The sequence below is a fragment of the Chiloscyllium plagiosum genome, chromosome 18, assembly GCF_004010195.1.
Source record: "Chiloscyllium plagiosum isolate BGI_BamShark_2017 chromosome 18, ASM401019v2, whole genome shotgun sequence".
In the NCBI taxonomy this organism is placed as follows: domain Eukaryota; kingdom Metazoa; phylum Chordata; class Chondrichthyes; order Orectolobiformes; family Hemiscylliidae; genus Chiloscyllium; species Chiloscyllium plagiosum.
In genome coordinates, this window is record NC_057727.1 from 65,229,370 (window position 1) to 65,243,233 (window position 13,864).

Sequence of the window (13,864 nt, forward strand, 5' to 3'; positions counted from 1 at the left end):
AAGGATGATACAATGTATCTGGAGGTTGGTGGGGTGGTAGGTGAGGACCAGTGGTGTTCTGTCCTGATGGCGATTGGAGGGGCAGGGTTCAAGGGCAGAGGAGCGGGAAGTGGAGGAGATGCGGTGGAGAGCATCGTCAACCACGTCTGAGGGGAAATTGCGGTCTTTGAAGAAGGAGGCCACCTGGGTTGTTCAGTATTGGACTTGGTCCTCCTGGGAGCAGATGCGGCAGAGGCGAAGGAATTGGGAATATGGGATGGCATTTTTACAGGTGGCAGGATGGGAGGAGGTGTAATCTAGGTAGCTGTGGGAGTCGGTCGATTTATAGTAAATTTATAGTCGATTTATAGCTTCGTCGGTTATGTGGAACAGTCCATCTTCCGCAGCTACACTGGCACCACCCCCCACCTTTTCGTCTGCTACATTGATGACTGTATCGGCGCTACCTCGTGCTCCCACGAGGAGGTTGAACAGTTCATCCACTTTACTAACACCTCCTACCCCGACCTCAAATTTACCTGGACCGTCTCAGACTTCTCCCTCCCCTTCCTAGACCTCTCCACTTCTATCTCCGGCGACCCACTCAACACGGACATTTACTATAAATCGATTGACTCCCACAGCTACCTAGATTACACCTCCTCCCACCCTACCCCCAGTAAAAACGCCATCCCACATTCGCAAATCTTTGCCTCCGCCGCATCTGCTCCCAGGAGGACCAAGTCCAATACCGAACAAACCAGATGGCCTCCTTCTTCAAAGACCGCAATTTCCCCTCAGACGTGGTTGATGATGCTCTCCACCGCATCACCTCCACTTCCCGCTCCTCCGCCCTTGAACCCCATCCTTCCAATCGCCACAGGACAGAACCCCACTGGTCCTCATCCTTCGTCATTTCCGCCACCTCCAGACAGACCCCACCACCAAGGATATCTTTCCCTCCCCTTCCACTATCAGCGTTCCAGAAAGACCACTCCCTCCACGACTCCCTCGTCAGGTCCACACCCCCCCATCAACCCAACCTCCACTCCCGGCACCTTCCCCTGCAACCGCAAGAAATGCAAAACTTGCGCCCACACCTTCTCCCTTACTTCCCTCCAAGGCCCCAAGGGATCCTTCCATATCCACCACAAATTCATCTGCACCTGCACCTTCAGACACATCATTTACTGCATCCACTGCACCCGATGTGCCCTCCTCTACATTGGGGAGACAGGCTGCCGACTTGCGGAAGGTTTCAGAAAACACCTCTGGGACACCCGCACCAACCAACTCAACCGCCCCGTGGCGGAACACTTTAACTTCCCCTCCCACTCAGCCAAGGACATGCAGGTCCTTGGCCTCCTCCATCGCCAGACCATGGCAACACGACGACTGAAGGAAGAGCGGCTCATCCTCCACCTAGGAACCCTCCAACCACAAGGGATGAATGCAGATTTCTCCAGCTTCCTCATTTCCCCTCTCCCACCTTATCTCAGTCCCAACCCTCGGACTCAGCTCTGCCTTCTTGACCTGCAAACTTGTTCCCGACCTCTCCGTCCCCACCCCACTCCGGCCTATCACCCTCACCTTAACCTCCTTCCACCTATTGCATTCCCAATGCCCCTCCCCCAAGTCCCTCCTCCCTACCTTTTATCTTAGCCTGCTTGGCACACCTTCCTCATTCCTGAAGAAGGGCTTATGTCCGAAACATCGATTCTTCTGCTCCTTGGATGCTGCCTGACCTGCTGCGCTTTTCCAGCAACACATTTTTCAGCTACTGCCTTGTATACGTTTGGTAAGACTTCCTTATTTTTAATTCCATTCCATTTGAAATAAAGGCCAAATTTAATTAGCCTTCACTATTATTTGTTGAAATTTATGCTAGCTTTTTGTGATTTATGCACAAGAACACCTAAAACATTCTGTGCTATAACTTTCTGCCGTGATTCTCCATTTAAATAATATTCAGCTCCTCCATTCTCCCAGACAAAGTGCATAACCTCACGTTTTGTCCCATGACATTTCATCTTCTAAGTTTGTGCTCACTTACTTAACCTGTTTACATCCCTCTGTAGACTCTTTGTGTCATCCTGTTTTTCAGTTAGGAAACTGTCAATCTATAATTGTGGTCCCAACACTGATTTCTGTGACACTCCACTTTACACATTGCCATTCTGAAAATTCCCTCTCCCAACTCTTTGCAAAACCCTTCACAAATACCCTTAGAGACCCCTGCATAAAATGGTTCAGAATAGATTTCAGTGCTGCTGTACCATCTCTATCAGCAGGTAGGAGAGTATCAGGAACCTACGGAGCACCAAAAATGAATAGCAAGTTCAAGGTACACGTCAAGAGAGTTTTTGCAGACAGAGAGTCTAAGTGCATATGCAGAGCTCAATATGGCTATGCATTGGGCTTCAGAAATTTAAGGTGCTCATTTCCACTATCAGGAAGTTAGTGAACAAGCTTGAGTTGATATTAATAACTGGCACCAAGTTCTTGGTGGTGATCAAAGATTTCTGGTCACTGTCAAGTGGCATCTCGTAGCCACATATGACAACATTATAACAGTCAGATGAAGATCGATCTTTCAGAACAAAGATCCATCTGGCCTAGCCGGTTCCCTCAGAAAGGGAAAAGCAAGGGATGATAGCATTGTGGTTATATTACCAAACTAATAATCCATCCTATTGGATCAAAGCTACATAGACATGTGTTCAAATGGAACAAGACAGCTGGGTATTTTAACTTTATTGATTTAATCAATAAAGAATAGAAAACTAGTTGAGTAATGGTGGCCATGAAATAAGCAGATTGAAGAAAAAGTCCATCAGGCTTTCTACTTCCCTTTAGGAAAGAAAATCTGTCATTCTAACCCAGTCTGGCTCACTTTATGCTGCTCAGAGTGAAAAGCATTACACTGAAGATCCAAGTAGTCCATGGTTTATTCCAGGGTTCCAGCAGTTCTCACTTCACATGAAGGCTCACATAGCTCAGCTAAGAGAGTGTCAAAGTAAAGATTGAAAAGATCCTGCTTCAACACTAGGTTTCTGCAGCTCTAGTATCCAAGGAAGGTTCAAAAAAGTTGAGTGGGGAGTGTGTTAAACTGAAAGCTCATTGTTCAATCCCAAAGTGTAGCAGCTCTTGTTCTGCATTAACACCAAAAGAGTTTACAGTTAGAAGAATGTTGTATAGAAAATTGAAAGATTCTTGGTTGAATCCTGAGTTTCAACATCTTTTCTTCTAAGTGACTGAATAATGATTAACATTAATGCTTTTTGTTAGCTTCTCCAAAGACTATAAGGAAGCACTGTGTAGACTAAAATAAATTGAAGAGCTTACAGCCATTGGTTCATCTCAGGTTTCAACAGCTCACATTCTGAATGAATGCTCAAATACTTCAGTTAGGAAACTGTCAAACTTAAAATCTAATGGTCCCTAGTTCTCTCAGAAGTTTCAGGTGATCTTACTCCATACTGGTAGGTATAGGGAATGCTGGATGACTAAAGAAATTGAGGGTTAGGTTAAGAAAAAGAAGGAAGCATATGTCAGTTATAGACAGGATAGATCGAGTGAATACTTAGAAGGGTATAAAGGAAGTAGGAGTATACTTAAGAGGGAAATCAGGAGGGCAAAACGGGGACATGAGATCGCTTTGGCAAATAGAATTAAGGAGAATCCAAAGGGTTTTTACAAATATATTAAGGACAAAAAGGTAACTAGGGAGCGAATAGGGCCCCTCAAAGATCAGCAAGATGGCCTTTGTGTGGAACAACAGAAAATGGGGGAGATACTAAATGAATATTTTGCATCAGTATTTACTGTGGAAAAGGATATGGAAGATATAGACTGTAGGGAAATAGATGGTGACATCTTGCAAAATGTCCATATTACAAAGGAGGAAGTGCTGGATGCCTTGAAACACATAAAAGTGGATAAATCCCCAGGACCTGATCAGGTGTACCCAAGAGCTCTGTGGGAAGCTAGAGAAGTGATTACTGGGCCTCTCGCTGAGATATTTGTATCATCGATAGTTACAGGTGAGGTGTTGGAAGACTGGAGGTTGGCAAAAGTGGTGCCACTGTTTAAGAAGGGCGGTAAAGACAAGCCAGGGAACTATAGACCGATGAGCCTGACCTCATTGGTGGCAAGTTGTTGAGGGAATCCTGAGGGACAGGATGTACATGTATTTGGAAAGGCAAGGACTGATTCGGGATAGTCAACATGGCTTTGTGCGTGGGAAATCATGTCTCACAAACTTGATTGACTGTTTTGAAGAGGTAACAAAGAGGATTGATGAGGGCAGAGCAGTTCATGTGATCCATATGGACTTCAGTGAGGTGTTTGACAAGGTTCCCCATGGGAGACTGATTAGCAAGGTTAGATGTCATGGAATACAGGGAAAACTAGCCATTTGGATTCAGAACTGGTTTAAAGGTAGAAGACAGAGGGTGGTGGTGGAGGGTTGTTTTTCAGACTGGAAGCCCGTGACCAGTGGAGTACCACAAGGATCGGTGCGGGGCCCTCTACTTTTTGTCATTTACATAAATGATTTGGATGCAAGCATAAGAGGTACAGTTAGTAAGTTTGCAGATGACACCAAAATTGGAGATGTAGTGGACAGCGAAGAGGGTTACCTCAGGTTACAACAGGATCTGGATCAGGTGGGCCAATGGGCTGAGAAGTGGCAGATGGAGTTTAATTCAGATAAATGTGAGATGCTGCATTTTGGGAAAGCAAATCTTAGCAGGACTCATACACTTAATGATAAGGTTCTAGGGAGTGTTGCTGAACAAAGAGACCTTGAAGTGTGCAGGTTCATAGCTCCTTGAAAGTGGATTCGCAGGTAGATAGGATGGTGAAGAAGGCGTTTGAAATGCTTTCCTATATTGGTCAGAGTATTGAGTGCAGGAGTTGGGAGGTCATGTTGCGGTTGTACAGGACATTGATGAGGCCACTGTTGGAATATTGCGTGCAATTCTGGTCTCCTTCCTATCGGAAAGATGTTGTGAAACTTGAAAGGGTTCAGAAAAGATTAACAAGGATGTTGCCAGGGTTGGAGGAACTGAGCTACAGGGAGAGGCTGAACAGGCTGGGGCTGTTTTCCCTGGAGTGTCAGAGGCTGAGGGGTGACCTTATAGAGGTTTACAAAATTATGAGGGGCATGATAGGATAAATAGACAAAGTCTTTTCCCTGGGGTCGGGGAGTCCAGAACTAGAAGGCATAGGTTTAGGGTGAGAGGGAAAATATATAAAAGAGACCTGATGGGCAACGTTTTCATGCAGAGGGTAGTACGTGTATGGAATGAGCTGCCAGAAGATGTGGTGGAGGCTGGTACAATTGTAACATTTAAGAGGCATTTGGATGAGTTTATGAATAGGAAGGATTTGGAGGGATATAGGCCGGGTGCTGGCAGGTGGGACTAGATTGGGTTGGGATATCTGGTCGGCATGGGCAGGTTGGACCGAAAGGTCTGTTTCCATGCTGTACATTGCTATGACTCTATGACTCTATAAGCTGATTAGATTCGTTACAGTGTGGAAACAGGCCATTTGGCCCAACAAGTGCACACCGACCCTTCGAAGAGTAACCCACCCAGAACCATTTCCCTCTGACAAATGCACCTAACACATGCAATTTAACATGACCAATCCACCGGACCTGCACATCTTTGGATTCTGGGAGGAAACCAGAGCACCCGGAGGAACCCCATGACCTACACAGACACGGGGAGGGAATGTGCAAATTCCACACAGCCCAAGGCTGGAATCGAACCTGGGCCCCTGGCGCTGTGAAGCTGCCATGCTAACCACTGACCTACCATGCCAGAATACTGGTTAATTTGTTACAGTACTAATTTTTTTAGTCAAGAGTATAAAGCAAAACTTTGATGGCTGAAATAGCCTAGTTAGGAAAATCTTTGAGTAAAGATCTCTGTTTTATCATCAGGGTTCAGCATCTTTTATGTTGTAAAGAGTCTGAAACAGCTCAGTTGGCAAACTAGCCTGAAGATCTAAAAGTCTCTAGTTCAGAATAAGGTTTCATCTTTTTTCACTTTGTATAATTTGATTCTGCTCTGTTAAGTTAATTCAATTATTAGCATTTGTAGTTTGCCGAAAAGGGTATGAATGAAAATGTGTGAAGGTTGAAATAGCTCAGGTTGAAGAATTTTAGACTAAAGGACTCTGATTCAATCCTAGATTTCAGCAGTTTTCAGTAACCTACCTAGAGCCCATTAAGTGACCGAATACTGGTTTGCTTGTTAATTACTCTGCTTGAGTTTACTTACTCTAAAAGATATGAACAGTGCTATTATTCAGTTGGGTGAACATTGAGTGAACATCTGAAGGACCTGTGTTTAATCCCAGGTTTCAGCAGCTCTTTTGAAGTATGATTGGTTTGTTTATTACTCTTTAATAATTGCTCAGATGAATTATAAAGCAATGCTATGCAGGCTGAAAAGTCTCAGTTGGGACAGCATTAGATTGAAGTGCTAACTGGTCCCTGGTTCAATTCCATGTTCAGCAGCTGCCATTCTGGATAACCAGTGAAATAGCTCCAATGGGAGAGTTTGTTTCGATGTCCCTGAAAGTGCCTTTTTCCTACATACCTTTCCTCCCTTCCAATAGTTAAAATCCATGGTTTTTCTATTTCTCTTCAGTTACAGAGAGAAATTGGTGGACTCAAAATAACTTTAACAATAATAGTAAATACCTCAATTGTGAAAGCATTAAACAGGAGATCTAAAGGAGTGTAAATCTTGTTTTGCATAAAGACTGAAGTAGCTTAGTTTGGAAAGTGTTAGACTGATAACCTAATGATCTAGCTCATTCCAAGGTTTCAGCAGCTCTCACTCTATATGAACTGATTCATGTTCCAAAAATGGCAGCATCCTGGCTAATTTGCTTGTTAGTATTTATTTGTTGCTGAAAAGAATATAAAAAGGAATTGTACAGACTAAATAGCTCTGTTAGAAGACATTAGAGTAAAGTGTTAAATGTCTGGTTCAACCCCAGACCTCAGCATCTCCAGTTTTCCTGAAGTATGTACAATTAAGGAATAGGCTATTTGGAACCTGCTCTGCCATTTAATAGGATGATGTTGATCTAATTGTCACCTCAAATCCACATTACTGCCTAACACTGATAATCTTTCACTGCCTTTCTTAGCAACAATCTATCCAAATATTCAAGGGCTCTGATATTATCATCTTTTTAGGAAGAACTGATATAACTCAATTTGAATGTGAGTTTCAATATTGCTAGATTCAATCTCAGGTTTCAGCACTTCTGCTTGACATTCCTATGTCGCATTAAGTGGCTAAATACTGACTAAAACCGTTTATTACTTTTTATTATTTTTTTCCAGACTACAAGGAGACACAATGTCAGCAGAAGATAAGAGAGCATTAGACTGATGATGTACAGGGTTCTGGTTCAACCCAAAGTTTCAGCTGTTCTCATTGTGTATAATCTTACTATCCCCCTTTAAGTGATGGAATACTGGTTAGTTTGTTTATTAGTCTTTATTGGCAGTTAATAACATTTCAAGAAGGTACTATAAAGGCTGAAATAGTTCAGATGGGACCGTGTTACTCTAATGTTGCCCTGGTTCAATCTTAGGTTTCAGGTTCTGCTTGAAGGCTGAAATAGTTCTGTTCAAAGAATGTTGGATTGAAGATCTAAAGGTACCAGGCTTCAGCGGCTCCCATTCCAACTGCGCCCTGTTTAGTAGCTAATTATCTATTTAGTAATCTTTTTTGGTCTGAGGAGGTGGAAAACAAATTAGAGTACATCCTTGTGGACCTGCTTTCAGGCCTGGTCCAGGTGGCTATTAGGAAGTCCAGTTGAGGAGAGTGTCGTTGGATAAAACTACTTGGCCTTATTGCATGTTATATTTGTGCCCAGTTGCCCTCCAATGGGAGCATATGGTGTCTGTCAGTATGATGATCGCCTTCTACAACTAGTGAATGCTGCAGAGCCTGGAATGCACCATCACTACCAGAAACTAGATACGTTTCTGTTGAAGAATTTTTGGTACATTGTCTCTTTAAGAAGCTTTGTTTAATAATCTTTACTGGTTGCTCAAAACAGTATAATGAATACTATAAACAATGAAATAGCTTAGTTGGGAGACCACTGGTCAGAACTTGATGGTTCCTGGCTGCATCCTGAGTGTCAGCAGCTGTTATTCTGTATTAAGTTTTAAATAGCTTAAGTGCAAGAGTGTTTAACTGAAAATCTGAAGGTCCCTGATTCTGTCCTGACTTCTCCTTACTTCTAAAAGTTATAAAGGGACACTGGTCACCACAGGAGCTGTAGCACATTATCAGCGCAGGAATAACATTTAAATTGATCAGATTCCTTTGAAGTTTTTGTTTCAGTTAGTGTCCCTTTAAGTGATTGATTATTGGCTCTTGTTTCCTCATCATTAACTAGCTGTAAACAAGTTAGTACAAAGTATAACTCAGAAGCAACACTATGAATCTGAAAACAGAATTAATCTCACATTTAATTATGCATGAATAGTGGTTTGGATCTATTACAGTATACAGGCAACATTGTTATAGGTTGTAGCCTACCTTTGTCTTTCCAGACCCTGTAGGACCAACTAACATCAGCCCATGCCGAACAACTGTGGTTTCATATAACTGAATACACTTAGTCACAAAACCTGTGGAACAGGAGAAACATAAATGATGGGTTACATTGTTGACAATGTTCTTAGTGAATTGCATGTCAGAAAGCCCAAAAGGTATACAATTATGGCACACACAGAATCAACGTAATCTGTACAGTACCACTTGTAATAGTTTTTTTTCTACTTTTTGCAGTCTAACATCCAACATCATATGGCTCTTGTTTACATTGAGAAATTAGATATTGAAATTACTTTTCAATTTCTCTGTCTTTATCCAAAAGGAGGCTTAAAATAATATCTATATATTTTTGCTTAACTTTTGTTTTTGGCTGGTTTCTTGTCCACTATCGGTGGATAGATATTTTCCAATCAATCCAATCAAAGATGGTCTTACACATCCCTGGAGCAGATGAGCCTTGAACCTAGGCCTCCTGGTCCTGGCCTCCACTACCAGTGCACCACAAGAGTCCTACTGTGGGTTGTTGGATTGTATGCAAAATTTTCCAATCACTTTAAACCAATTTTTGGAAAATTGGAAGTCACATAACACCAGGTTATAGTCCAACAGGTTTATTTGAAGTCCGAAGCTTTCAGAGCTATCATCCTATCAATGACTATAACTTATACTTGTACAATGTTTTATAAGTTCTCAAAATTCCATTTGCTATTTTAAACCTTCTACAAAATAGCGAATTAACAAGTGATACCAACAGGTAGCATAGGGAGGGCACCATTTGCAGACTTCCATGAATTCTACAAGGTTTGAGAACAGCATTTCTCTTTTGCTAACATTGAAAAAGCAAAGCTCTATAGGTAGTGTCATACATGGAATCAATTTAATCTATACAGCTTTTTTTCTACTTTTTGCAGTCCAATGCCCAAAATCACAAATAATATCTTGGCTTTTGATTATAATCAGAAATTTGAAATTGAAATTACTTTTTAATTTCTTTCAACACTCCCTTTTGAGATTTGGAGAGCTTCTGAATTTATCAAATTCAAATGAAGGAATATCATTCTTAAATCCAAAACTGATGTCCTACGCAGTGTCTGGCATGGAACTGCGCTACTTGAAACAGAAAGGCTAGAATTCTGACTACAGCCACCTCAAATTTGCACATTTTACTTGAAAGTAGAATTGGCTTCCATGTTTCTGGACCACAGGGAAATTGGCCAACATTTATGGTGACTGGGTGAGGACAATACAATGGAATGAAACACAGTTGAGATCTGGAAGCCTTGTGAAAATTGTATATTCACTTTTAGAATATTGCAGCATGGTCAGACCTCGAGAGCTGGGAGTGATCCATTTGTTGTGATAATGCTGTCTACAAAGCAGCTTTGGGTATCCAAAAGAGTTTTCTGGAACACCTCCATTTGGAAATTGGGCATTTTGAAAAGTAATGTTCAGTTGTTTCTCATGTTAGATTTATGAATACATGTACTCACTCGGGCTGTTGTGCAATGGCAGTCTTCGAGGAGAAAGTGAGGGCTGCAGATGCTGGAGATCAGAGCTGAAAATGTGTTGCTGGAAAAGCGCAGCAGGTCAGGCAGCATCCAAGGAACAGGAGAATCGACGTTTCGGGCATAAGCCCTTCTTCAGGAATCCTGAAGAAGGGCTTATGCCCGAAACGTCGATTCTTCTGTGCCTTGGATGCTGCCTGACCTGCTGCGCTTTTCCAGCAACACATTTTCTGCAATGGCAGTCTCCTTACCTCTGAGTCAGGAGCTTCAGGTTCAGTCTCAGCTGATCCAGATGTGTCATAACACTTCTGAACAGGTTGATTAGAGAAAATGTATGTTATCACCATCCCAATTATAAGAGGTACGCACCAAAATTTATAATAACTCAGAATGCTAGACTGGAAAATAACATTGTCTATTAAACTCATAGAGATGTACAGCACGGAAACAGACCCTTTGGTCCAACTAGTCCATGCTGACCAGATATCCCAACCCAATATAGTCCCACCTGCCAGCACCCCGCCCATATCCCTCCAAACCTTTCCTATTCATATACCCATCCAAATGTCTCGAAAATGTTGCAATTGTATAGCCTCCACCACTTCCTCTGGCAACTCATTCCATACACGTATCACCCTCTGCGTGAAAAAGTTGCCTCTTAGGTCTCTTTTATATCTTTCCCCTCTCACCCTAAACCTATGCCCTCTAGTTCTGGACTCCCCAACCCCAGGAAAAAGACTTTATCTATTTATCAATCCATGCCCCTAATGATTTTATAAACCTCTACAAGGTCACCCCTCAGCCTCTGATGCGTCAGGGAAAACAGCCCTAGCCTATTCAACCTCTCCCTATAGCTCAAATCCTCCAACCCTGGCAACATCCTTGTAAATCTTTTCTGAACTTTTCAAGTTTCACATCTTTCCGATAGGAAGGAGACCAGAACTGCACGTAATATTCCAAAAGTGGCCTAGCCAATGTCCTGTTCAGCTGCAACATGACCTCCCAACTCCTGCACTCAAACTCTGACCAATAAAGGAAAGCATACCAAATGCCTTCTTCACTATCCTATCTACCTGCGAGTCCACTTTCAAGGAGCTATGAACCTGCACGCTCCAGGGTCTCTTTGTTCAGTAACATTCCCTAGGACCTTACCATTAAGTGTATAAATCCTGCTAAGATTTGCTTTCCCAAAATGCATCACCTCACATTTATCTAGATTAAACTCCATCTGCCACTTCTCAGCCCATTGGCCCATCTGATCAAGATCCCATTGTAATCTAAGGTGACCTTCTTTGCTGTCATCAGCGAAGCAAATTTTGGTGTCATCAGCAAACTTATTGAACACCAAAAAATAGAGCCATTACTCATGGTGCACAAAGGCTAGTCCAACCCAGGACCCAGTCTGCTTTATGGATAATTTCTAATCAACATATTCAGAGATGTTATCACATACTTCTGGAACAGGTAATTCTTGAACCTAAGCCTTATGGTCTCCAGGTAGGGACACTGTACCTCAACAGCCTCTAGGCGCCGAAAGGCCTGTTTCCACACTGTAATGTAATCTAATCTAATCTAATCTAATCTACTTCTGGAACAGGTAATTCTTGAACCTAAGCCTTATGGTCTCCAGGTAGGGACACTGTACCTCAACAGCCTCTAGGCCACTTTTTGTTATATCCAAAGTATTATCAAACACAACCGAACGGCGTTCCCACCACCAAATCACCATGACTTTTTAAAACTGTTAACTACCACGAGTAATCACCTGTGCAGCCAATTAATGTTTATCTGAAAAGCCCATTATGGGCAACGAGTTATTTTTTTTTCTTGAGTCAACTTGTTTGGAGATGATACACACCCTTACAGCAGGTAGGCCTTGAGTCCTGGTCTCCTGGATTACCACTGTGCTACAGAATCCTTCTGAGTCTACTTTCTTAAAAAAAAATCAACCTGTTCAGAGATGCTATCACACACCTCTGGAGAATGTGGGACTTGAATCTGGGCCTTCTGGTTCAGAAGCAGGGATGCTACCGCTGCACCACAACAGGTCTGCTGGTTCTGTTTCTTTAATCAACCTGTTCAGAGCTGCCACTGCACACCTCTTGGATCAGGTAGGACTTGAACCTGGGCCTTCTGTCACCCTCCACCAGTACACCACAAGAGAAAAGGTTGAGGTGTTGAATTCCAGTTAGATAGGCCATTGCCTGTTATCAAAGAAACTCGTACTCAACGAGGAGATTTATTAGTGATTCCCCATGGACCACGGAGGGGTTCTCACAAAACCTTTTAAAGCACATAAGTGCTACTATAAATTAGGGTACTTTTATATGATAGTGATCATAGTGAAATCATTGTGAGTAATACTAGCATCATGCTTGTTTGAAATTCCTTTGCACATTTAAAGTAAACAGATAACTACTACTTTTGGAGTAACAAACATAAAACAGACAAGACAGGGATCAGAAATTGTGGTGACACCCATGCACCACAATTTGTTTCCTTTTTATTGTTATTGTATCGACCAACAGGAAATAGGAAGAGCTGCTGCTGATTATTCTTCTATCATGATATTGCACTTAAGGGGTATCAGTAGACTGCAAGGCACCCTAGATATGCTATTGTAGAAGAAGGTATGTAAACTCACAGGTAGCAGAACATATATACTGTTTTAGACAGCATGTGAGTCCCTGATGCTAGCTGCAAAATGGAAACTGTTTGCCATTCAAATTGAAGGAGCAGCAGCAGCAAATATGTTACACATTAAAAAAAAACACTTCAGCCAATGCAAAGTGAATGCTTAATTTTTATGCAGCTAGTTTAGCTACATACACCTGAGCAAAAATAGCTACTGTAAAAATAATTATCTGTTGGATTTGCATGGTCAATGTTTTTGTTAATTTGTCACAACTTCTATTTTTTTAAAAGCTGAAAGATTTGATCATTTTGCTTTCAGCTGCTCCTTATTGATGGCCTTTACTACTTTGGATATATAAGTTGCAATATTTAATTTTGTTGAAGTTATGCATATTAATACACAGGGCCTAGTTCATTTCAGGTAGCAAACGAACAACCACCTGATGAAGGAGCAGCACTCCGAAAGCTAGCATTTCCAATTAAACCTGTTGGACTGTAACCTGGTGTTGTGATTTTTAACTTTGTACACCCCAGTCCAACACCGGCATCTCCAAATCAAAAGAATATGGGCACTCACTGTTTCAACTTAACAACATAGGTGACAGTCATTCTCTGGTTCATTTTGCATGGCAATGCTTTGACCAATCAGAGCCAACTTGCATGATTTAAAATTCAAACAAAGCTTGGCAGTTAATTGTCTATTCAACCAGGTGACTACAGATATTCAATTTTGTCGTTAATAGGTTATTTGGTACTAGGTAAGCTGTTTGAAACAATCACAACTCTCTTTACCCTCTAGACAATATGTTGCTTTGAAGATTTAATATTTTGGAGTGGCTATGTTTATAGGTGCAATACCTTTTGATACATTGAATGTACATTGTTTTTCAGACTGGAGGCCTGTGACAAGTGGAGTGCCACAAGGATCGGTGCTGGGCCCTCTACTTTTTGTCATTTACATAAATGATTTGGATGCGAACATAAGAGGTACAGTTAGTAAGTTTGCAGATGACACCAAAATTGGAGGTGTAGTGGACAGCAAAATTGGAGGTGTAGTGGACAGCAAAGACAACAGGATCTGGACCAGATGGGCCAATGGGCTGAGAAATGGCAGATGGAGTTTAATTCAGATAAATGCAAGGT

At 42.0% G+C, this 13,864-nt stretch overlaps 1 protein-coding gene across 1 annotated transcript in view; it reads right to left on the minus strand.

Moving 5' to 3' along the window:
• Window positions 1-13,864, minus strand: part of dnah1 (dynein, axonemal, heavy chain 1) — a 420,700-nt gene that overhangs the window by 203,459 nt on the left and 203,377 nt on the right. The window contains exon 36 of the mRNA XM_043708503.1: window positions 8,565-8,656. Within this exon, the coding sequence (XP_043564438.1) occupies window positions 8,565-8,656 (92 nt within the window). The remainder of the gene's footprint in view (window positions 1-8,564; window positions 8,657-13,864) is intronic.